Source organism: Betta splendens, chromosome 21 (genome assembly GCF_900634795.4).
Source record: "Betta splendens chromosome 21, fBetSpl5.4, whole genome shotgun sequence".
Classification (NCBI taxonomy): Eukaryota; Metazoa; Chordata; class Actinopteri; order Anabantiformes; family Osphronemidae; genus Betta; species Betta splendens.
In genome coordinates this window covers 6,823,329-6,847,957 of record NC_040899.1, presented here as the reverse complement: position 1 = coordinate 6,847,957, position 24,629 = coordinate 6,823,329, and the positions used below count along the sequence as shown (strand labels likewise).

The 24,629-nt window shown below is 42.1% G+C and overlaps 1 protein-coding gene and 2 long non-coding RNA genes across 5 annotated transcripts in view; 2 read left to right on the top strand and 1 right to left on the bottom strand.

Moving 5' to 3' along the window:
- On the top strand, positions 1-3,624 carry LOC129603500 (uncharacterized). 2 transcript variants are annotated; one of them, XR_008693401.1, is made up of 3 exons: positions 1-329; positions 517-694; positions 1,169-3,624. It is a non-coding gene; the product is annotated as an uncharacterized LOC129603500 (long non-coding RNA). The 2 variants fall into 2 exon arrangements; XR_008693400.1 differs by lacking the exon at positions 1-329 and having other exon boundaries at positions 344-694.
- A 4,624-nt stretch (positions 3,625-8,248) lies between these two features.
- On the top strand, positions 8,249-21,284 carry LOC121201912 (uncharacterized). 2 transcript variants are annotated; one of them, XR_008693416.1, is made up of 5 exons: positions 8,249-8,504; positions 9,142-9,312; positions 14,356-15,141; positions 15,912-16,179; positions 18,183-21,284. It is a non-coding gene; the product is annotated as an uncharacterized LOC121201912 (long non-coding RNA). The 2 variants fall into 2 exon arrangements; XR_008693417.1 differs by lacking the exon at positions 9,142-9,312 and having other exon boundaries at positions 8,250-8,504.
- col4a1 (collagen, type IV, alpha 1) overlaps positions 11,872-24,629 on the bottom strand; it is a 25,402-nt gene continuing 12,644 nt past the window's right edge. Inside the window, exons 4-52 of the mRNA XM_029136467.3 lie at positions 24,514-24,558; positions 24,380-24,424; positions 24,194-24,256; positions 24,029-24,082; positions 23,869-23,895; positions 23,709-23,783; positions 23,511-23,573; positions 23,306-23,341; positions 23,165-23,203; positions 22,894-22,983; positions 22,774-22,809; positions 22,631-22,678; positions 22,370-22,405; positions 22,240-22,284; positions 22,104-22,136; positions 21,454-21,514; positions 21,319-21,354; positions 21,095-21,241; positions 20,892-20,963; positions 20,681-20,764; positions 20,389-20,459; positions 20,027-20,218; positions 19,693-19,861; positions 19,471-19,563; positions 19,191-19,295; positions 19,002-19,099; positions 18,686-18,836; positions 18,463-18,576; positions 18,171-18,338; positions 17,992-18,081; positions 17,742-17,894; positions 17,535-17,633; positions 17,311-17,400; positions 16,973-17,112; positions 16,679-16,805; positions 16,505-16,585; positions 16,269-16,367; positions 16,135-16,185; positions 15,870-16,055; positions 15,624-15,757; positions 15,462-15,534; positions 15,228-15,299; positions 15,000-15,128; positions 14,652-14,750; positions 14,352-14,564; positions 14,084-14,261; positions 13,883-13,997; positions 13,548-13,720; positions 11,872-13,439 (exon numbers count right to left, since the gene is read on the bottom strand). Of these exons, the coding sequence (XP_028992300.1) occupies positions 13,358-13,439; positions 13,548-13,720; positions 13,883-13,997; positions 14,084-14,261; positions 14,352-14,564; positions 14,652-14,750; positions 15,000-15,128; positions 15,228-15,299; positions 15,462-15,534; positions 15,624-15,757; positions 15,870-16,055; positions 16,135-16,185; positions 16,269-16,367; positions 16,505-16,585; positions 16,679-16,805; positions 16,973-17,112; positions 17,311-17,400; positions 17,535-17,633; positions 17,742-17,894; positions 17,992-18,081; positions 18,171-18,338; positions 18,463-18,576; positions 18,686-18,836; positions 19,002-19,099; positions 19,191-19,295; positions 19,471-19,563; positions 19,693-19,861; positions 20,027-20,218; positions 20,389-20,459; positions 20,681-20,764; positions 20,892-20,963; positions 21,095-21,241; positions 21,319-21,354; positions 21,454-21,514; positions 22,104-22,136; positions 22,240-22,284; positions 22,370-22,405; positions 22,631-22,678; positions 22,774-22,809; positions 22,894-22,983; positions 23,165-23,203; positions 23,306-23,341; positions 23,511-23,573; positions 23,709-23,783; positions 23,869-23,895; positions 24,029-24,082; positions 24,194-24,256; positions 24,380-24,424; positions 24,514-24,558 (4,680 nt within the window). The 3' untranslated portion in view covers positions 11,872-13,357. The remainder of the gene's footprint in view (positions 13,440-13,547; positions 13,721-13,882; positions 13,998-14,083; positions 14,262-14,351; positions 14,565-14,651; positions 14,751-14,999; positions 15,129-15,227; positions 15,300-15,461; positions 15,535-15,623; positions 15,758-15,869; positions 16,056-16,134; positions 16,186-16,268; positions 16,368-16,504; positions 16,586-16,678; positions 16,806-16,972; positions 17,113-17,310; positions 17,401-17,534; positions 17,634-17,741; positions 17,895-17,991; positions 18,082-18,170; positions 18,339-18,462; positions 18,577-18,685; positions 18,837-19,001; positions 19,100-19,190; positions 19,296-19,470; positions 19,564-19,692; positions 19,862-20,026; positions 20,219-20,388; positions 20,460-20,680; positions 20,765-20,891; positions 20,964-21,094; positions 21,242-21,318; positions 21,355-21,453; positions 21,515-22,103; positions 22,137-22,239; positions 22,285-22,369; positions 22,406-22,630; positions 22,679-22,773; positions 22,810-22,893; positions 22,984-23,164; positions 23,204-23,305; positions 23,342-23,510; positions 23,574-23,708; positions 23,784-23,868; positions 23,896-24,028; positions 24,083-24,193; positions 24,257-24,379; positions 24,425-24,513; positions 24,559-24,629) is intronic.

The following is a 24,629-nucleotide window of genomic DNA, read 5'->3' as shown; positions in this document are numbered from 1 at the left end:
GGAGGTGAAGGGCCGCGCTCCCCTCGCCGCCGCCGAAGGTCTTATCGAACGATCAGCCCAAACATCACACACACTCGTCACCCAAACGCTGCCTCATCTCATTAGTCAAAGCAAAACAGATTACAACCTACATCCCCATATCTCTCTTTAAGCCTGGAGAGTGTGATTCAAAGTGTTGTGGCAATGTTGTTTTGATGTTTTTAAATCATCCAGTTGTTATTTTTGCGCTGAGTAGGGAAAATTGTTATGTGTTTATGGCAAGGTGCTTGTGTAAGAGTCTGAGTCTGACCTGGAGGGCTCAATTTGTGGCCCACTTCTCAATAAGTTAAGTAATTATTATTATTATTATTATTATTATTATTATTATTATTATTATTATTATTATTATTATTATTATTATTATTATTATTATTATTATTATTATTATTATTATTATTATTATTATTATTATTATTATTAATAATTATATCATTCTTGTTGTAACAGATTGTGAACGCTGCTCTATGTGTGTTATAGATTCCTCCGCTCTATCTCGTGCTGTCACCTGTAATCGACTCGATGCTCTGATCAATACAGCAACGGCAAAATTGAAATTTCCCCCTCTGGTTAATTTTTCCCCCGATTGATTGATCAGAGCGAGCCGACCTGGAGGGACCACAGCTGTGCGCTGATGGAAATCTTTGTGTTATCGGACGTGAGTATGCGCCCGTATCCGCCAAGGCCACGAGCGATTAGAGTTCTGATGACTTGACTTAACCTGTTCATTGGAATGGACAATTTATCCATTCATCTAGACACTGCAGGTAGAATGGAGGTAAAATCCCAGGTATATAAGCTGGTAATGTTGTATTGAATGACCCATATACTGTGTAATAATAGTCTGATGAAGAACCATGTGTTGTTAATTTCTACCCAATGACGCTCACCCTGTTATCACCACTTTCTAATAATTTGTTGTACATGCACCAATGAATGATGAACGAGTTGGGTTTTCACATGTCACAGATTGATGCATATTGATTTAATATGCTCATTATGTGGGACATATCGGGCCGCTACAGCTGCAGCATACTTATGTGACCATAGCGGAATAATCATAATATATTTACGCGTGTCGGAGACGTACACAGACAACATGTGTATTCATGAACACGTCTTCCCTCCGCAGAACTGCTCCCCTGGACACTGTGATATAGCAGCGTCCTGCCATCTGCAGCCGGAGCCCTCTGAAGCACTGATTACCAAATGCATATGATATCCAGGCTCTATAATACCATCATCAGTCATCTGTCATAATAATGTGTTATCTTAAGTCACATGGTTTGATATGAATGACAGTGATACATGAGCCTCATCCCCGCTTCAGTCAGAACGCAGAGAAACTAAACGCCCCAGTGTGGAGTTTGCATCTTCTACAGAATCATTTTCTAGTCAACCTCTTAAAAGCAACGTTTACACGCGGTCGGCCGATCACCACAGTCGCACCCCAGGCCTGAGATGAATGAACGATAACACAGCGTCTCACTTCATTGAGTTTCACAGCGATATTTGCTGATGACGAATCGGCGTGAAGGTGCAGTTTTCTTAGAAGCGGTCCACTCATTTATTAGCGGAAGGAAGATTAGAGGAATGTAGGTGGCATGAGCAGTATTTAAAACAGAGCCGACCTACGTGGGAGTGAGTAGGAGGTTTCCCGATGCGGCCTGTTTGTTTGTGTGTGTGTTCAGTTGAAGTGTGCTCAGATTCCTTCCTGTGACTTCACCTCAACTGGCCTGTGCTGATCTAATATTCTCTCATCTCCCAAACACACACATGCTGCCTTTCACTTGTTCTCTGCGAAAGGAGCTCAAAGCGCTCGTCTGTGAGGACGGTCGTTGACGTAACGCGTCCCTCAGGTCTTAACTTGACATTTATCATCAACCACAATGAGCAAACCTTTGGTATTTTAACCGTGTTTTGGGTCATGATCCTGTCAGAGCAGCATAACATTAGGTTTCATAGTCCTGTCACGATGCTCTCCTTTCTTTTATTACGCTATAATGTGTGCATATTCTAGAGCTATCCATAAATCTATCAAGTCCATTTTAATTGTTTTTTATCAAATTTAAGATATTTTAACTCTATTTCTACAATCTGGGACAATTCAACAGTATACTACAGTATACACTATACACTATACTGTAAAGACATTGTTTAAGCAAATGAGCACATACAGTAGGTTTATTAAATGACCTGTAGTCAGAGTTTGCATGCATGCGTTTATTAATGATGCCACTCTATTAGTGTGTAAAATGGCCGTGTTACAGTGCACCAAATCCCTGTGTGCACTAATTTGATTGAAGCCAGTATAAAGAGTAATAGAGGCCATGAAGTTAAATTATGCATGTAGTGTAATTAGCCAATCAAGTGTTTAAATTAGAAGTTGATGACTTTCTGCCACAAATGAGAGGATGACACTCCCTCTGGTCAAAAGGGCTTTTCTCAGTGACACTCAGTGGCACGACTGTGTCATTTGGACCGAAACATGTTAATCACTACTCAGATAAATAAACAGATAAACTCCCGGTTCGCTGTGATCGTGAAGTACAATATGCTGGTGCGTTGGCCTAAAATGAGCTCTAGCACCTATTTATTTTCTAATGGTGCTGGTACTGGGTTATTAGCTCGTCTGATATATGGCTTTAATTACATCCTCATCACATTATTTTGTCTAATTGTGTTGTATCTGTTGGGTAATTGTGAACTCGTTCACCAGCGTCTCAAGGAGGTATTGATTTTACCTCACACTTAAAAAACACCGCAGTAGCTTTCCCCATTAACGAGCACCCGACACACAGTGGAACATGTTTGGTTCACGTTGACTAGTCAAATAAAACCAGATATCAACCGTATTAGCAGCTAAACTAATATCAGTGAAGGTTAGATTGCTTTGTTACTCACATGATGTAAACTCATAAAAGTATCATTGTCTGCACCGCATTCAAGCTATTACCCATGTAGGGTTGAGAATCAGGTCTAATTATTGTTTGTGTCTTAATAAATAATCCAATAAGTAGCATTTTGTCCAATAAAACAACAGCTTAGCTCTGGTGTCTCCACGCATGCTGTGATGCTAGAACATAGCTGACCCTCTTCATTTACTGATGGCAGCAGATGAAAAATCAGGGCATGTTTAAGGTCAGCAGGATTCCTCCTCTGGTCACCACTGATATCGGCCCAGAACTCCCTGCTTTTCCATTTGATACCTTAGATAAGACAGCCTGGGTCCTTGGCTCATTAGCATAATAAACAGGCATCACTCAGCCACATCACTGCATTAAGTGATGTGTTCTTTTGTTATAATAGGCTTGTGCACTATAACCATATGTCACCTGTCCTCTGGAGAAGAAGAAGAAGAAGAAGAAGAAGAAGAAGAAGAAGAAGAAGAAGAAGAAGAAGAAGAAGAAGAAGAAGAAGAAGAAGAAGAAGAAGAAGAAGAAGAAGAAGAAGAACAAGAACAAGAACAAGAACAAGAACAAGAAAAAGAAGAAGAAGAAGAAGAAGAAGAAGAAGAAGAAGAAGGAAGAAGAAGAAGAAGAAGAAGAAGAAGAAGAAGAAGAAGAAGAATGCCTTTATAAGAAATTGCACCTCACCGAACATTTGAACATGCGCAGGTTAAGTCTTTTTACTGGACTTGCTGTATAAATCCACATAAATCCAAACCCGATTAAAGGACTTGGTGATCAATAGGACACAGCTTCGTTTAATTTCCGTTCTTTAAAAACACAAGACACGTCCAGAAGTGTAGTGATTAACACCGTAGTGTATAGAAACATTAGGACTTTGTTCATTTGCTCAATAATGGATCCTTAGTTTAATTTAGATGGCCACAGTCGATTGAGACAGGGTGTAATTGTGCATAAATTACACTCACTTCCAGATTTCAGATATAATGATTTTGTAGGAGAATTAACAGAGGAAAGCAGTGAATGATGAAACCTCGTCTGCCCGCTCGACTTGAGGGAGCGGGAGCCTGAAGGTCACGACATTGAGGTTTTCTTCTTGTAGCTACCAGCGTCTAGAAAACGTCCGTCATTCAGCGGCACTGAGAGGCTGAAGCATTTACATACATTAGCATTCCAGCCTTTCACTAGGCCGGCCTCTGGTTAATGGGGATTCCACAAACCGTGCGAGTGAGGACGTTGTAATGAATTCCTCTACGTGGTGCAGGAGTTATGATAAAGGTGATGAAATGTATATTTGTGCGTGCTACGCGCTCCGGGGAGGTGACAGACAAAGCTACTCACTTTATATGACATTAAATACTGAGAATAATCAGACAACCATGCAGTAGGAGGAATAGAAGCTGCTGTACGTGAAAGAACCCCCGGTGCAGAGAAGAGATATTTAATCAATGCATGGTTGCACTGAATATATTATATATTGAAATGATGTATGGAGGAAGAGTCATTAGATATACATTTGCATTTGGAGGCCTTTGAGATGTGAAAGCGTGTGGTCTTGCAGGTTGCGGCCTCAGGAGATGAGCCATGACAGCGGTAGCATGTGGGCGGAGCGAGATATGCACGAAATTGGCTGTCTGACAATCTGGGCTTTCATGTGTGACGGTACTGAAATAGGAAGAATTACCACTGCCTTCAGTTCCACCCGTCTGCCACAGCGTCGCCTTCTCTTTAGCTACACACTGTCAGTCTTTAATAAATACAAGCCAGGCCCAGCATGAGTCTGTCAGCATCACTTCAGTTCATTTAGGAAGTTTCAATGTGGAACGGCCCACAGCCAATCATCAGGCCGGCATCAGCAAAGCAGAACATGATATGACGCTCAGACGAGGATCAAAGACCAGACATCTCTTTCACACGATTATCGTCACGAGCGTGAGCTCTTAATGTGTCCAACCCACACGTCAGGGGCCGCTGTGTAACGTACTGCATTGTTTAAAAGCCACAGAGTTCAGAAATCGAAAAGGAAAAACAAAAATGAATTGTTAAAAACCAAAACAGTGACACTTGTACCAAAATAGAACATAAGAATATAAAAAAATAAAAATAAAAATATACAATACGTACGTTAGGATAAAATCACAAAACATGACTTCATGGTCTCAATCTCTTAAAAGTTAAAGATGTGAAAGTGACAAATGTAAGTAATCATTTTCTGCTACCAGTGCTTTTCCAGCAAATGATTATAAAATATATTACGTAACAGTTTATAACCTAAAACCTCAAGATTTGTTTTATGAAAAAACACCAGCCCTTAACAGATCAACATCAACATATTAATTATAATAATATTACAACCTTTGCTTCTTTTGTTAATGTTGTATTGGCTTTGCGTTGCTGCAGGTGTAGTTTGAAACCACGTTGTTTTTGTGTGTGGAGGCTGTAAACATGGACGTTTCCATCACAGGGTAAAAGGTCAAAGGTTATCTCTCCCCGGGGGGAATCACAGCTACAAGCCTCTTTAGAGCCTCCTCCCATCGCCAGCGAGGCCGGAAGGCCGTGTGCGCGACGCGCGCCCGCGCTAACGGAGGGAAATCAAGACGTGTGACGGCCGGCTTAATCGGAGCGCTCCTGCAGCGCTGAAGGACAGCCACGCTCCATAATACTGCCGAGCCAGCATGTGTCGCCGTGGTGTAAGCACATTTTCTGACATGCTCACACCACCGCTGAAAAACAAGCAGCTCCCCGAGGACCCCCGCGTGCCCGCCCGCCAGCGTGCACGCACACTTCTATGCGTCCTCGCAGGCGCAGGTGTTAGCCTGCCGCTCACAGAGTCTAATGGAGGGGCCCATTAACAGCACAACAAGCTTAATAGTACTGTAAATACTTTGTGTGCTGGCGTGATGATAGCTTTGTTCAATAATTCAGCAGCCGCCAAGAAAATCGACAATTTAGCTTTTGAAAGGTGCAAAGGATGTTGTGGACAAAGGAGAACCCGAGGGCACAACGCGTACAGGCCGCCGTGGATTTTATGCTCAAACGTCCAGTGTTTGTGTAAAAACGAGCCAAACGAAAGCCAATAATGTGTTTGTGCAGCCTGGTTTCTCAGCATCCGGTGAGGCGTCGACGGCGCTGCCTCTCTCACCTGTTGTAGTTGTCTTGCGCTCGAGCACGTCCGCCGGCGAGGAATAATAAATGAGGCAATTTAGCAGCAAACATGATGAAAAGGTATTTACTAACCATGATAGGATGTTGTAGATGTGTCATCTGAGCATATTAGAATGTAAGGTTACGCTGTGGTGTTTTAAACAAAGCCCGGTGGTGCTGTGCACTGAGCCGGGAGCTCCCCCCCAGCCCTTTACATGATGAAGTGCCATTAAGACAGATGGCGGCGTCACGCATAATCAATTGAGCATTCCTTTTCAACGTATAGTCTAATAATCATTAGTTTGTAATTTACATTTTGATGTTGCAAGACAATAAAGGCCGAGGAGAGTGTTGCCATCTGTTCGTCCCGACTGGAACGACGGTCAGTCAGGAGACGAGGCTTCAGGCTCCAGCCCGGCGTCTGTTCTTCATTGACGTATCGGCTCGGTTACAGGAAGGAAAAGTTGCTGAAAATGTAATTTCAAATATGAGCCTTCACACCCTGCGCTGCTAATTCACACAACACCCACAGTCCTCTGGAAGAAAGCTGCCCAATCACCATTCCCCTCTGGTGAACACTGGACTCTGCCTTCTCCCTCCATATTTAATGAGAGCTGAATTCATCTTCGTGGATCATATTTAATGTAAAGCAGCAACGCAGGGAGGAAGGTCCACCTGTCAGGCAGTCAGCAGCTCATTCCATTACACTAATCTCTCTACAAAGCGGGTCACATTCCAACACTTTTGCCTGTATGGTCCCTTTTGGTCTGACTTCCACAGACACCATGTCCTGTCTACAGTCTGAGACATGGGCGGCGTATGGATGCCAAGCACCCGACCCGCTGGCCAGAACAGAGCCTCACGCTGGCATATAGATTTTTTTACCCACTCGAGTTCGTTCAGTCGTTTGAGATATGATGCTTTATCACTTTATACTTTCATTTCTGCTCAGACTGAACAAACAAATCCATGAGCTGCCGTTTCCAGCCTTTAAGCCGAGCCGAGCTAACTGTCTGCCGGCTTTAGCTGTAGCTAATGTTGTTTCGTCCAAGTGCTTTCTCAATACATTCTTTAGGTTAGAAGAGATGAACACACAAAGACAGATGTAAATAAAATAATAGTAAAATAACTTTATTCTATACAAACCCCCCCTCTAGTGTTTCATACATCAAATAAACACAAGCTGGCAGTCTACGGTACCGTATTGTTGGCGCGTGTGCTTCCTGCTCTACGGTTTTATGGCCACTCACTGTCCCTGGGATTCTCACTGACGTCCACCCTCGCTTTCACCTTCGCTGCCAACGAGGAAATCCGGCGTCAGTCGTGAGATCAGCCTCGGATACTACGCCCAGCATGTGTGATCGCGTCTGCAGCGTTTCTCCCCACGTGCGTCCGCGTCTTCGCCGCTGCTAGCATCATGCAGCTAAGCTAGCTCCTCGTTGGTCATGATGAGACCTCCAATGACCTCCCCAAACATAGGATATTTCCCCCACAAATTAACAATGCCAATTTCCAAATTAAAATGCAACAAGTGTAAAATAATACAATAAGAACATTTATTTTCCATGGCATGAACTTTCCACATCATAATATATACATATATGAGAAAACAAATAGGAGGCCCGCTACATAGCATTTCCCTAATTTATTATATTTGACATATTATCAAGAGGATGCGCGTGAGAGAAGTACGAAGAATGCTGTCAGTTGATGCGAGTGATTTGATTGGGATGAGTGAAGAGAACAGACAGACTGAGGACTGCACTGGAATGCCTCCCACAAATTTCACTCCCACTCTTCCTCTCGTGCCCACGCACTCTCTGTTACTGTGACGTCCACTCGTCCTTTTTACTCCTCCGCTGCGCTGTGGAGGCGTTCTGTTCTCCTCTCATTCACACGCCGCCATGCTATTTCCATATTTCTGAGTGGATTAAGGGGAGGAAGGAAGAGGAGGAGGAAGAGGAGGAGGAGGAAGCTCCATGTTTGGCCTCATCCGAGCACATCAGATTTCCGATCCTGCTGAGATCGTGATCGGATTTCTCATCACAGCCAATTTCTGCAGATGGAATTGTGTCATGTTTGTACATGAGCTGCAGAGGCACAATGTGAAACAGGCCTGTTTTCTAGTCTGCGCCATTAGTGCTGATAACAAAAATGGGATAACATGATTGTTTGAGCAGAAATATGAGAACATGATATATCGTAGCTGCAGCCCCCTTCACCCGGTGCCAAACACTCGCAGTGATCACATGAACAGGAGCGTGTATCAGCCTTCCTGATTCCTCCGCTCGCGACAGGAGGACGTCACGCTCCGAGCCCGACGCTCCGCCGTGAAACCGAGAGCGCTGTTTTGTCAGTAGATTGGGGAGGTTGTGTGCTGGGATCTTTCATCAGGAAGGCAACGTGTTCCTAATGGTATGTTGTGTGTGTTACAGTATGTGTGTGACTTATGAGTGTGTGCTATTTGTCAGCCTTTGCTTCTAGATGTGACATAAAGGAACCAGTTTATTAGGAAACGGCCACGTTTGGCTTCATTCTCGCACAGTTGTCGCTCTTCTGTTAAAAAAAAAAGCAATTTTGTTGCAGATGACTGATGTCCTTGATTTAAATGCTAATGATTCTGTAGGGACTTCATTTCTTATTGAAGGTATAAATGTGCTTTTACGCTCACTGCATACATTTCTGTACAGTCTGCACTTAGAAATTTATGACACTTTTTCAGTGTTTTTCTTTTGTGATGTCCTTTTAAAAACTGCACTGGATTTGTCTTTCAGTACGTTCAGACCATGGATCTTCAAAACACTTGACAAGTCGACTTAGTACTTCATAAATGAGTTTTAACATACAGTAAATGTATCAATTATATATATATATATATATATATATAGTGCTAAAATAAGTGCCATTTTGGGCCATGTTTCTACTGACCTTCACTGTACTGGATGCCACTTCATTTTAATGGGTTAGGTGTTGAGATGTTGATGACACTTGAAAGATTCAATTATGTCATCAAATGTCGTGGATAAAATAACCGAGGTGTCTCCGTGGACAGCTTGTTCCACGCAGAGGAATTGATGGACGTGTCACCGACTCCTGTCACGGGAGACACGGCAACAGCTGATGGTCTTCCCATGAAGCAGCTGCTGATGGTCTGTGTGATAATGGAACCATAAAGGAGCCAAATAGAGGTTTTGAAGACCTTGCTTTTGTATAAAAATACAAGGTAGGAAACATGAACGTTCCTGAGATGCTGCTAAGGCCTAGAGATGAATTGACTCCTCAGTGGCAGCTGGAAGTTTACTAAAAGTTAATGTGATTGGTTGAGACTGAAACCCACTCAACCTGCAGCCTGACATTCTCGCTAACAAGCTTAAGTGCGTGCAGCTTACGGCTACATTACCATCAGACATACTCTCAGACGCCCGTTGTGGTTAATAACAATAAATTTGCGCTGTTAGTCCACGTTAATCTGTTTATATCAGCACGTTGCTGGCATCAGTGGGGGAGAGTGAAGGTGCTTAAACTGCCGGCTCATCCTCAGCACACAAAGCTCCTCCGGTTTGTGGACCTGTGCACGGCTTCTGTTACATTTTGACTGGGGGCCTAGAGTAGAAAGGTCAGGGTCGTACTAACCTCTTGACAGGTTCCCAAATTGTAACGTGTTCTGCAAAACTTGATATATTAAATGACAGTAACTCAATCAAGTTATTATTAGTGGTATAACATACTTTTTGCAAAATCAACAAGGGTCAGAGTTTGGTCATTACAACCTTGTGCATGTTGCATCACTCGTCACTGTGTAAGTAAGCGATCAAGTAGCCGTAAGTCACTCAGCTTGCGTCCCGCATAAAGAACATCATGGACACATTGTTGCTCTAAAGTTTTAACCTCAGCTCTTTGAAGGTAATTATATCTCAAGTCAGCAGCACTGGCAAAGAACCAATAGGATTAAAACACTTGAAAAGGTTAAAGTTTTGAACTTCAAAGCCCCCTGAGCAAGGTCGGGCGCTGACCCTGACCATATGGCACCAGTGCTGCGCGCTATATGTGAACTCTTCAGAGTTTTTAAATTACAGTTTGACCAAAGTGTGGAATTAACCTTTCAAAGATTACAGCCACTCGACAGGCATACGGGCACACACATGCACACACACACACACACACACACACACACACACACACACACACACGCACACACGCACACACACACACACACACACACACACACACACACACAGTATCAATATCCAATTTCTCTCCCTGTTAATCTGGTGTTTAGCTTTCACTTTACATTTTTGCATTGTCAGGAATGCAAACGTTTCCATGCAGTCCTACTTCAGGCTGCTCTAGTGTTCAATTAATGTTGTGTTCACCCAAAATGTGTGAATTATTGTTACTTTATTAAAGAATGCTACTTTATTGAAGCCAGTACAGACCCAGCGTGTTACTGACATTAAAGTGGCTGCCTCATATTGACTGAGGCTCGATGTGTTTCTATATAACATGCTTACTCCCAGTCTGCTGATACATCTATTTTATATTTTGGCAGCTTCGGGGTGACGATCATTTTGTGTTGTCATGCTGTTACTATAGCTACTACAGAGCCAATTATCAAACACCATATGATTACTTGAATGGGAAATGTGTTGCACAGGATTGTATGATGCTCCACCCCAGTGCTTGAGCAAGGTTCATGCAGCTGTGAGTGACTGGTTAACAATTAAAATGATAAGTAATCATTTGCATGCTCAGCTGACCCCACTACTCTCAATTATTATTCATTCCTCCTACCCTTCAAATAACTTTGTTGACTATATATTTGTATTCATGATATTTGCCAGCAAGCTGCAGACTTTAACTTAGTGATGACTGTATTATTGATGGTTGACCTTAAAATATCTAAAGTGAATCTTCATACTCTGGAATTATGAAAAAGCACCTTAAATGTGTTGTGTGTCATTGCCTCATATGTTTGTGAGCATTGTACCTGCGAGATAAGGTTCTATTTCAAGTCATTACATGAGAACATCAAAGCTGCGGTGACTTTCCAGTCAACGCTTCAGCTGTCCTCTGTGTTACACATTACCCTTTATATAAGCGCAGGAATTCTCTCCAGCCACTTGTTTGTGAATGCAGCCTTTGACCTCACTGCAGCCGTCTCAAGCATTACACCAAATGATCTTCATGGTGATCATTTGATCCCTTGGTCTTTTAGGGTGTTTCACCATCCAGTTTAACTACAGCACACTGCACTGGCCAGGGTCAAGGCCCTATTAGACATGTTTACGAAGGTAGCCAGGGGTCAAGCCCCGTGTTTCTCCGTCGGGTGACGAGAGAGGAAACAAGGGATAGGATTCCGGTAATAAATGAAAGACGAGAATGGAGATGAAAGCAGGGGTTATCTGCTTCTCTGTGGAGCATATTGATCTGTTTGTGTTTCGTGGGGTGAACAGGTTTGTTGGCCACAGTCCCAGCAGAAGTGCTGAGGTAGTGGCTGCACCGCGCTGAGGAAGTGTTGCTGCAGAAGCTGCACTTAAATTAGTGTTCAAGACAGATTTGAGGTCAGCTCTTGTTGGCGGAGTTATAGCCGATGTGAGTAAAAACTAAAAGCGCTCGGAGTTTGTGAACCAGTCAAACGAAAAGGTTTGACGTGTCACAGTCAGCAACTTTCTTATAAAACTGAGCTGGTGCTGCCCTCTTGTGGCATTGACTGCATTAGAACTTCATGATTTACAGAGAAACAAAGGAAAGGTAGAAGGACTATGATAAATTCACTGTTGGGAATATTCTACAAATCACTTTATTGCAGGAATGACACAGTATGGGTTCTGGAAAAAAAATCTCAAAGTATTTTCTTTTCTGGTCTGTTCGTTAATAAGTTAACATCACTTTCAGATCTGTTTTAAGGCAAATTCTTCCAATACTATATGAACTAATGGACACAAACTTAAAAGGGTTTTTGTAGTTGTAGAGGAACTGGCATTACTTTAAAAGTAGAAATCTTTGCATATTTCAGTTGTTTTTGCGTTTTCAATATGTATCAACACAAAGACATACTCTTAGAATGATAAAATACAGTATTAAAATGCAAACTTTAGTTAACAGCTTTTAAAGCGTCTTAACCTGCAGAGGCACTTATAAATACAACCCTCCTCATCTGTGTGTTTGACCTAAATGTGCAACCATGATAATATGAGCCATCACTCCTATTCAAACATCCTACATTTGACATGAAATCAACAGGGAGAGCTAAAAAAATTCACAAACAGGAATAGTCAAGTAAGTACATGTAATGTGTAAGTGTATGTACATGCGCATTTCTTTGCGTTGGAGACTGAGAATTACGGTAGAATGATTTGGTTCACGACATAATAAAGGAGGAGAAAAGTCTTTTTTCTTTGGTCTTATCGTGAGTTTGCTTTGGATAATTTCAAGGGTTGTGCAACAATATAGTTAAAGCAAACGTTACAACAAATACACTCATTCCACCTTCAGTCAGCTCAAATGTACACACACACATGCACACTCACACCTGCTGATGCTATTTCAGTGTTGTTCTGTAGGTTAGTAAGGCACTGGTTGTCAGACGTTGAAATATTGTCTTAGGATTGAAGAAATCTGCAGAAACACTCCAAGTCCAACTTAAAATGTAAATCTTATAAATAAAGTTTGACCTAAAACACACAATGTAACCGACTGGTAACCTGAGGAGAGTATGTTGACTGGTGTTAGAGAGGAAAGAATTATATTTACAAAGGTGTGATTGATATATATCTGTGGTGGCAACATATTGTGATCTAACAAATAACAAGCTTTTGTAACCAGTGGTAAGTCCCGCCCTTTACATTAGTACAAGTTATACGGTGTGAAAGTCTACAATACTAATGTAGCTATATATATGGTACGGTGTGGCACTTATAGGGAATGAAAATGAAATAAGGCAGATAAGTAAAATTCAATAGCACCTGACTTACACAAAATACTCCTCAGAATGAACACCAGTTTACCGGTTTAGGGGGCATGAACTCAGTGCAGTGGTAAACTGGGCGCCACACTTTTAGAGACACATTGTGATAATGTTAGTTCTGCATGTAGCAAAAGCCGCTCAGTCTCTGCGTTCTGCAATGTCATGTTCGATTTCTGGCTGTTCTGCAGAAACGTGTCTCTGCCCTTCTCCATTCAAACATGCAGGGAAATAGCACCATCCGTTGGAAACAGGGAGTAAAGCCATGTGCTGTAACTTGCATGTTACACTGTGGTGTTGGGATTTATGTCCTCTTCATGCACACCTGGCAGCGACTTATGTGGGTTCGGAGGTTGCCTGCTTTTAGCGTTGTTGGGACGGGTTTCCTGCAAAGACAAAGACAATTACCATCAGGCTGTGACCGGGCGTGGTTACACAGTTTTACCTGAATCCACACCCAACAAATTCAGGTGAAGTCAATTTAACTGTCTTACGTAAACATGCCGTCGTCTTCGATGGTGGCGAGCCAGAAGCTGTATGAGTTGGCATAATAGTTGCAAGTTCCACGTCCGTGGCACTCGATGAAAGGAGCGCTACGGAATTCCTCCAGGCACGAACCAGGAGAGGCCAGAGCCTGGCCCGAACCCTCGGCCCCAGCGCTTGTGTGCTGCAAAGGCACATATCATTTGTTTTATTTGTTTATGATTTATAATGTGTTTATATTATATAAATGTTTTTATTTCCGCAAATTAAGGATATTGTCAGATGTTTGATGTGTTTCACGTTTAAGAAATTTCACTCTCATCAAAGCCCATCTTTTACATCTTACCATGACAAAAGAGTAGCCAATCCACAGAGAGGCCCAGCCGTGGGGACACGCAGGGATCATGATGGTCTGACTGTGAACTGCTATCACCATGGCTGGAGCCTCACATACAGCACATCTGAGATGGGAACATGAAGTGAGTGTAAATAAAGTATTACAGACCCAAAACAAAGCCATACAGTATGAGCAGTAGTACTAGCATACCTGCTGATGAAAGGCTTGATGCTTTCACCAGTGACGGGTGCCATGCTCATGGGCATGGGTTCCGGGGATGTGAGCCAGTAGGAATAATCATTACGGGATGCAAAATTGCACACGTTGTTGATGTTACAGAATAGGAATGGCATGGGGCTGAATTTCCTTAGACAGCTGCCGGCCGTACCTAAAAGAAACAAGCCACAAGGGTAGGGTTTTTTATCCATGCCACTGCATTGTTAATCTTTTGTTTCTTTTATGATGTTATATTTCTCACCTAGGTCCTGTCCATGGGATCGTTCGTTGCCTTGTACATAGAGCAGAGAGTAGCCATCATATATGAGTGAGGTTCCATGGGGACAAAGTGGAACATCGACAGATTGGCTGTGACGAGTTACAAGGAATCCATGATCCATGGAAGAGGGTCCAGGTGGACCGACTTGACCAGGAACACCATCAGGTCCCGGAGGGCCAGGGTGACCTCTGGGTCCTAAAGACACAGAGTAACTACAGTAATAATTTCTAAACAGGAAAGAAACTAACTAAATATTAGAGCTTTGTTTAGGATGCCTCTGACCTTGTGGCCCCTGTGGACCAGGCTCTCCTTTGGCTCCAGCTTGACCGTGATATCCAGGAATTCCTTCTTCACCTTTTGGTCCAGGAATACCTGTCAAACCTGTAAAAAAGTAACAAAAATGATGAAGCATACTGAGGAAACATCATAAATAGATTATTGTGAAATAATATACATATATAAAAAACAATATTGCATAATAATTTTTTTTATTACATTAATTACATTTTCTTTGTATTTAAATGCTGGTGTGAGAGAGAATTACATTTAATTCATTCATTGTTTATTAATTGTTTATTTTTTCTAGCAATACCTTAGATTAAGTGGGTTCATACATTTTTAGATTATTACCTTGCTGTCCTTTCTCTCCGGGAAAACCTGCTGGCCCCTGAGGACCTGGAAAACCTGGAACTCCATGGGGTCCAATGTCTCCCTTAGTAAAGGTATGGGGACCAGGTGGACCAGGAGGCCCTTCATGACCTGAAATATGCAGGTACAGTATCGAAAACACCAATAAAAATAATGACTTGTTAGGAAGTTGGTGGGACTGATATTTTTTACATTTATATATGTTATTACCCTTCTCTCCTGAGAATCCTCTGTCTCCAACTTCTCCCTTGAATCCAATGTTGCCAACAGGACCCTTTGTACCTGGTGTAGTCATACATGTAGTGTGTTTAATCTGTTCATACAGTACGCATATGCATACACAGAAATAGTTTCTCTCACGCACACGCACACACACACACACACACACACACACACACACACACACACACACACACACACACACACACACACAGATATACTCACCTGGGAAGCCAGGGACACCCTGTATTCCCGTCTCCCCTTTCTGTCCCTCGATACCTGGAAGACCAGTTTCTCCCTAAAACAAACACCATCATAAACACATATAAATAATCAGCACTTTAAATGGTGTCATTGACAGTAAAGAAAAACAACTGTATCACATACCGGAGGTCCAGAGGTTCCAGGGTCACCCTTACGTCCTGTCTCCCCCTGGAATCCAGGCCAGCCCTGGTCTCCTTTGTCCCCCTTTTGGCCCTCTCTACCTGGCACACCAGGCAATCCTGGTGTTCCTCTGGATCCTGATTGATTAAAACAATGAGATTATATTTATTAAAGAAAAACACAGGATATTAAGTGCAAGTATTTCTACATTGTTCATTTGTGTTTATGTGCTCATTATGTTCACAGTACCTGCTTCTCCAGGTTGTCCTGTTTCTCCTCTCTCTCCTTTAGGGCCCTCCAGAGAAGCGCCTGGGATCCCTATTTCTCCAGTCTTCCCCTGTGGTCCCTGCAGGCCTGGAAGTCCTTTGTCACCTTTGGTACCAGGGACACCTGGGTGGCCTGGAGTGCCAGGGAAGCCTGGACTACCTTTGTCACCTGCAAAGAGAAAGCAAAGCCAAGTTGAACACTATGAGCTAATGATTAAGACATGCAGCAGTGATGGAGTGGACCTCACCTTTGCTACCTGTTCCTCCTGCCGGCCCAGGGAAGCTTCGACCAGGTAAACCTAAAAAGAAGTAAATGAATTTCTCCAATGTCTTGAGACACAACAAAATGACACGGTGTACAGTATTCTCCTCAAACACTTACCTGGTTCACCTCGTTCCCCTGAGGATCCAGGGATACCATCCACTCCAGCCTCTCCCTTTACCCCAGGAAGGCCAGGAGGTCCCTGCATGCCATGTTCACCTAGAAAAGAGGTTTAACAATATTTAATACAGTGTATCAAAGCTAGTTATAATGCTTGCTTGGGACAGGTGAATGTCTAATGTGTGTCTAATTTAATAATGCCCATCACTACATGAAAAAAATGGTCAGTTGCTTACCAGGCTGGCCTTCACGACCAGGTTCTCCTGGAGATCCAGGAAGCCCAGGAATCCCTCTGTCACCTGGTCTACCTGATTCACCTGTGATGGACACATAAAAACCCTCATCACATTATGTTACTTGGAGTAACAACAAACATGAATGCTATACTGTAGGTAATGCCAAACTCTTACCAGGATATCCAGTGCTTCCTTGATCTCCTTTGGAGCCTTGCAATCCAGGCTTGCCAGGCATACCCTCATATCCCTTCTGACCTTTTTCTCCTTGTACTCCTGGGGATCCTGAAAGGCCCTTCTGGCCCTGTGAGAGCAGTAGAGTTTTGACAACTGAATTTTGACCAGTGTTGTGTTGTTTAAACTCATTAGAAATCAACATGTCTGTCATGCTAAGCTGTCAAGTTTCAACTTCCAATTTGGCACAAACATTTGGCACAAAGTTGAGTCAAACTAAGTTAGACAAAGGTGTACCTTTTCTCCAGGAACTCCTGGCAACCCAATACCTGGCTCACCAGGTGCTCCACTATCTCCTTTCTGTCCATGATCCCCTTTAAATCCAGGATGCCCTGGTGTACCACTGTTACCTTTGCTACCCTTTGGACCAACCTGGCCTGTATAAATGCACACACAAGCAGGATTATGTGTGTATGAAATGTGGTACAGTTACAATATTTCACATAAATACAGATTTCAGCATCTCCTCTACAGGAGTGAATGTCATGTTTGTAGTACACAAAGCTCTGTGCACAGACAGGTACACTGGTTAACATTACACTAAAATGTGTGTGTGGTATTTGGGTGTTTTTTACCTGGTATTCCCATCTCCCCTACACTGCCCTTTGGTCCGGGTGGTCCCATAACACCAGGGTCTCCAGCAAGACCAGGGTCTCCTTTATCACCTGCCAAGCATCATTTGGATAAAAACAAAATATTTTCTTATAACAAGTAAAATAAACAGAGATGACATTAAGTCTAAATACGCTGTAATTTTCAACGTATTTTAGAATCCTGTTTCCATGGTCAGGTGAATTACCTGGATGTCCTGGTAGTCCTGGCGCTCCATCTTTGCCTTTTAATCCAGGTTTTCCTTCTTCTCCAACATAACCCCGTTCTCCAGTGGCACCTTGTTCACCTAATAGAAAGGTGGAATTTAACAAAGACTCAGTAAGAACGTTGATATATTTTCTTAACAGTCATTTTACAGAAAGAAAATTTATTTATTTATTTAAAAATTATTTACCTGGTTTTCCAAGATCCCCTTTATCTCCCTTCATGTGTTCCATATCAACGTTAGTCAGGTTCCCATCAGGTCCTGGAAGACCCTGTTCTCCTCTCTCTCCTTTAGGTCCAGGTTCTCCAAAATTGCCTCTTGGTCCAGTAACACCAGGATCACCTGGGAGCAAAAGTTAGAAAAAAACAAATTATTATTTAAAAAATTAAACACTATAAGAATGTATTTAAAAGGTTTACTACTGTATAATCACCCTTACCTCTCAGTCCTGGAGAACCAGCTGTACCTGGTGGTCCGGGAAATCCTGGGACTCCTGGTGTTCCCATGACCCCCATTTCACCTTTGGAGCCTATCAAACACACAAAACATGGAGTTAAATAACAAAAATATAAAAAATATGTCATACCTGCAGAAAAGACTGACACTTTGTCATCTTACCTTGTTTACCAGGAAGTCCATCCCTGCCTGATAACCCTGGTGGCCCTGGCTGTCCTTTAGTGCCTGGGGGTCCTGGGAAGCCTTGCGTTCCTTTTTCTCCCTGAGGTCCTGGCATGTCCGAACCAGGAACACCAGGAAAGCCCTTTTCTCCCTTTACACCTTCCCTACCTGTCCAGCATGTACACATCCATTGCATTAATGCTATACTGATATATTCAAGTAAGCAAAAATGCACGTATAACACTCTCACAGCTGACATTTTGAGTTGGAGGAGTGCTGTGTTTGTGCTCACCTTGTGGTCCAGGCTCTCCAGCTGGTCCTTGTGGTCCCTGGGGTCCGGGAGCACCTTTTCCTGGTGGACCTGGTGAGCCAACATTACCTGGCAGTCCTGGGGGTCCCACATCACCTAAAAAAGAAAATATATTATATAGTATTGTGTTTGTGACAGGTAATAGACATTTTACAATAAAATTCACTAAATTAAAAATGAAGCTTATACAAAAATCCTGTAGTACCTTTGATTCCCTGAGGTCCTGGTGGTCCTGTCTGGCCTTCTCGTCCAGGAACTCCAGGTGGTCCACTACTACCTTTTTCTCCTTTGAATCCAGTAACTCCTGGGAGGCCCTGAGACCCTTTTGGACCTGGGAGACCCCGTCCTGGTTCACCCTGCAAAATATTAGTGTTTTGTACTGTATGTGTCCATACAATGTTCATACAATACATGATATGATACTGTTGTTGTTTGACAGTAAAGCAGTGGGACTACTACATCTTTCAATACAGAATTGTATTGAAATTAATTATGATGTACAAATTTAAGCAAATACATACTTTTTGTCCAGGTGGACCAGTATGTCCAGTCAAACCATCATGCCCAGGTGCTCCTCGTTCCCCTGGTAATCCTGGTGCTCCTGGAATTCCACTTATTCCTGGAAACATAATTTTGGGGTGTAAATATGTACGCAATATCTGTGATGCATGTTTGGTAGGAAGTATAAGAGACCACATAGAGTAAATCACCTTTAGGACCAGTTGGGCCTGGAAATCCAATTCCAGAAGGTCCTTGTTCACCCTTCTCTCCAGGAAAACCTGGCAAGCCTTGATCTCCCGGCAGACCTCGGATACCTGTAGTCATCATCATGTAGGATGTTAAACGAGCATGTAAAAATTTCATATCTTATAGCATACAGTATTTGCACCTTGACAATACGTTTTTGAGGTATTTATATAAATTATTTTTTAACCCAAGAAGGTAACACTTTAAGTTAAATGAATTTAATTAAGCAAAGGACTTGCTCACCTGGAGCTCCAGGAATTCCAGCCACTCCTGGTGGTCCAGGTTCACCTTGAGGCCCAGGAATGCTCTGACCTTCTCCAGGCTCACCTTTTGTACCTGGCAGACACAATTTGAAAATCAAATATGAACTGTTCTCCAGATTGTGATTTTAACTTGTTTTTTCTCCCTTTATTGTCAAATGATGACCTACCATACCATAACAAATATGTAATTTACAATGCCTACCTGGTTTTCCAGGAGAACCAGGTGTTCCTGGTCTGCCTTGACTGCCTTTCTCGCCAGGCTCTCCTGGGCGACCAAAGCCTGGCTGTCCAGGGGGACCCCTCTCTCCTGGGGGTCCAATACGACCAGGATCTCCATCTGGTCCACGCTCACCTTTGATGCCCTCTTTGGCCTAAATGGGAGAGTAAAAAAGGGTGATTGCAGAAACAGAAAGAAATGGGCAAAAAGCCAGAGTATATAGGCATTTGACAAGCGGTTCAATCATTTCTGGCTTGTGACTGAATGGTGGACCTCCCAAAATATTACCTTATTACACAACTGACCCACACACACTTACAGGTTCTCCTTTAAGGCCGGGTACACCAGGGTGGCCATCTCTCCCTGGCTGTCCATCCAGACCTGGTCTCCCTGGTGAACCATCAGGACCAGGAAGACCTTTATCTCCCTTCAGACCAGGAGCTATGAAAATGTCCCCTGGCTCACCAACAGCGCCAGGATTCCCCCTTAAACCTGGACTACCTGCCGAACCCTGCACACAGGCAAAAAGTGAATTATGCCCACATATTATATATATTTTTAAAAAAATCATATATTGTAATATTTATTTTGATATTGGTAAATCTTTCTCAACAAAACTACAAATATACACTAATCTAATAGCTTCAAAATGTCAAAAATGTATGAAATTATTGGACTCACAGGTTTTCCAGGTTGTCCAGGAAAACCAGGTTGGCCTTTGTCTCCCTTGCTTCCCACTAGCCCAGGAGGGCCTGCCAATTTAAAATGGACATTGTTAATCCTTAGTCGGTTGAATAGTTAATATGTGTTAATAAAATAAAATGGATAAATATCTGATCTTGGACATTGCCTACTGTAAAGTGCTGAGTTCAGCAACTCTGTTGCTGAAACTCAGTTTCCACCAAAAAAAGACCCCTTTAGATGTCAACTTACACAACACAACACAACACAACACTATAACATATGGACTTACCCTGCTCTCCTTTTGACCCCTTGGGACCAGGTAATCCAGGTTCCGGGAAACCGTTGCAGTCAAAACAAGTATCGCCTTTGTTACCTAAACGAAAATACACTAAAGTCAGTTCAAAAATATTCATCTAGGGGAGGCTAAACCAGTGCTCAAGACTATTACAGTAATTAATAAACTACTTATAATGATTGGTAATGACAGGTGTCATTGTTACCTTTCTGTCCCACTTCCCCTTGTAACCCTGGAGGACCAGGTGGCCCTTTCGTAATGTTACATCCGGGGTCAGCTGTAAAGCAATGTGGCAGCACGCACACACAAATATTAACACACAATACATATATTAACACATAGTATGTACATATAGACTTTTGTTCATTATTTTAATATTTGCAGTATTGACACATAAATAGGACATACGAGGGGGCCCTGGTGGACCAGGGGGTCCAAGGTCTCCTGGTTGTCCTGGAGGTCCAACAAGGGACTCTCCTTCTAAACCTCTGTCTCCTTTCTCTCCAGATTCTCCTTTCTGACCCTTCTCTCCACGAGGTCCTTCAATGAACCGTCCTGAAAAACAAGATGAAAAATAAAGTCAGTGTTTGGTAGTTCGGCTGGCTGGTCAGTTAGTCGGTCTGTCCTTTTACCTGGTGGACCGGCCTCTCCTTGAGGTCCAGGAAAACCTATTGAATAAGAAGTAAAAATAATGATGGTTTTTATTGTACATGTGTCCACATAGAATACAAAAATATCAAGGCATACAGATCTGTGGCCTTACTTACCCTTTTCTCCTTTGGATCCAGGGTAACCAGAAGGTCCAGGAGCACCAGGGGGACCAGTACCCTAAAATTATATAATCATACTCATCATTTACAAAAAGAGCAATGGTAGAAATTTTAAAACAGGTTGAAGTTTTGTTTAACTCTAACTTTAATAGTTAGTTACAAGTATGCTGTACTGCCCCTTTAAACATTATCACAGTCACAGTGATTTAGATTTCATGTTCAGTAAAAAAAAGGTCATCTATTTCTTTTTCCACATTAACTAAACAAACATGTGCTGACATCTGGTGGTAGTTTTTAGAAATAATCCTTTTCGTGTCAGGTGTGAAGTACAGATCCCCTGAAGGGACATGAGCAAAACCTAAATATATTTATGTTATTTTGAGAGCAGCAGAAAGCATTTTGTGCACAGTTCAGAGGATATAACACTGGGTGCAAAACTGGTTTCTGTTTTATTCTAGGATTTAGACAGGAAGTCTTTGCTTGTTTTTTCACTAGTCTACTGTTTTCAAGTCTTTTAAATTGATTTTTTTCCTTTGCATTCATAACCACATTTGATTTATTAGATGCTCCGAGAGAAAGAAGAGAGAAAGAGAGAAAGAGAGAAAGAAAGTAGTGTAACATAGTATTCAAAAGAAGAGACAGCTTACATGACCCGGTGGTCCTCTCTCTCCCTTTTCACCCTGGGAACAATAAAACGAAAACCATCAAACCTCCATAACAATTTTCTAATTAAAGCCTTGAATAAAAAGATGTATTAACTAAAAAGGTAACTAATTTAATTACCTCAAGACCAGGCAAGCCAGGAACCCCATAATAGCCTTTTTGTCCCTGTATGAATAAATGCAGTAGAGCTTTACATGTAGTATTTTTTACTACAGAAGAGTAGGCTGTTATTACACTCAAGTATTGTTACCTTTGGGCCAATTTCGCCGTCCTTGCCAGGTTTGCCCTACGAAATCACAGAAACAAATCTATAAAACCTCAAAGTTCAAAGGCTCAATTTAAACACGATAAAGCCTATGCGTAATATATGTCTATTAGAAAAAACAAATTTCTATGGTATTTTGAAATATTTGCATTATTTTCTTAATTTATCTGTTAAATGTATATTGTTGACTGTTGTATATTGTATATTGACTGTTGTATATACTTCACTTATATTTTTGTCACTTACTTTTGGTCCTGGTGGACCTATTTCTCCTTTGACACCGTAGCAGTAGCCCTGCAAAAGAATTCAAATATTTCAGAAAAGTCAACAAACAGCTAACAGTGCTTACAGTAAATCATATATAACAACACTTGAAGTAAAATACTTACTTTATCACCCTTATCTCCTTTAGATCCTCTTTCTCCCTTTACGAATAAAAACACAGAGTCATTAAAGGAAATTTACAAAATGTATCAAAATGATCAAATTATAAATAGGTATAAATATACCGGAGGTCCTATCACTGTGACAGTTGGTCCTCCTACATCCGATGGTCCTGGTCCGGGTGGGCCAGGGGGGCCACGAAATCCTCGATCACCCTGAAATTTTGGAAACTTATAGTTGTCACCAGACAGAATGTGTACCTGGAGTACAACTATGCAGTATGAAGAAAAAAACAGAACAATACTAAGTCATGATGTGCTACAACTACTGTAGCTTTAAAGTGTTAACTGTGACAACTTTTCTGCAGACAGAATAGAAATAAAATAAAATTCTAACCTTATCTCCTTTCTGTTCCATAAAGGACAGGCGGTCACCCTACAAGGAAGATAAGAAAGCTTCAAAAACCTGAAATTAATTGTTAAGTCTACACATATTGGACTTGGCCCTATAGTAAAATATACAGGAGGTCAGTCTTACCTTTTCTCCAGGTGGGCCAGGGGGTCCTGCATCACCCTGTCAAGCACAGTGATCCAATTAGACAAAACAATACCATAATAATACCAATTCAATTAACTAATACCATAATTCATAAATGGTGTGTAAAGACTGTTTGCAATACAGTTCATTTGAGTTTTAAATTTCTATAGAACCATAGAATTCCTAGTAAGTAAGAGTTACTCACTTTGGGTCCTTGAAATCCCGGGGGTCCTGTAGGTCCCATATTTCCAGGAGGTCCACGAGATCCCTGGGAGAGAAAAAAGGTGTGTGTCTTTATATTAAGAAATTAACACCTACATCACTTTACTTTGTCTGTTTACACACACACACACACACACACACACACACACACACACACACACACACACACAAAAGCACTTACAGGATATCCAGGTGTGCCAGGGAATCCTTTGTCACCTTTCAGGGGAACAACCCCAATCACACCACCAGGGTCCCCCTACAGAATGAAAAATACACATTATTTGGTACATATTGGTGCATTGTAAATATTCTTTATTAAAACTTTATTCATTTCAGCTGACCTTCATTCCAGGAATTCCAGGCATTCCCTGAGAAGAATGGAGAGTGTAAAAAGGTCTTTATATGCAGCATATAGTGGTTATAATTATCATGTGGCAATAACTGAAACATGTGCTGCTCAGTGACGTGCTGGCTCTGTAATATTAGTGATGATAGACTTACAGGTGGTCCTTGAAGACCAGGAAAGCCAGAAGGTCCATCCCTTCCTCTTTCTCCCTGTAACACACATTAACCACTGTCAGAAGAGTAATAGAAAATAGATGAATAAAAATGTCAGGGTCAGTATCAATATCAGGATCTGCTCTGAGCTTTTGATTTGTGCCTTACTTTGGTCCCATTGCATCCTGGGATACCTGGTGCACCTGGTGGTCCATCGTTTCCATTAAGCCCCTAAAATTAGAAGGCACAGGTCACTTGATACTACATTGTCACAAGATCCAGTTTAATTTGTCCCTGAAAACAATAAACCTAAATTCAAAAATCCGGACATGCTGACAGATCACAGGCACTAACCGGTAGGCCTGGGTTTCCTGGAAAACCTGGAATACCGGGAGGACCCTGCAAGATTGGTACAACAGCTTTAGCACAGGTGATGAACTCTCCATAACAAATCAGGTTATACACTACGTTAATGCTTAGTTACTCACCCTCACTCCTTTCAATCCAGGGGTCCCAGTCTCACCAATATCACCCTAAAAAGACAAAAACCACCCCACTCTTCATTCATAGTGACTATCAGGTATCTACAAAAAGACAGGATGGT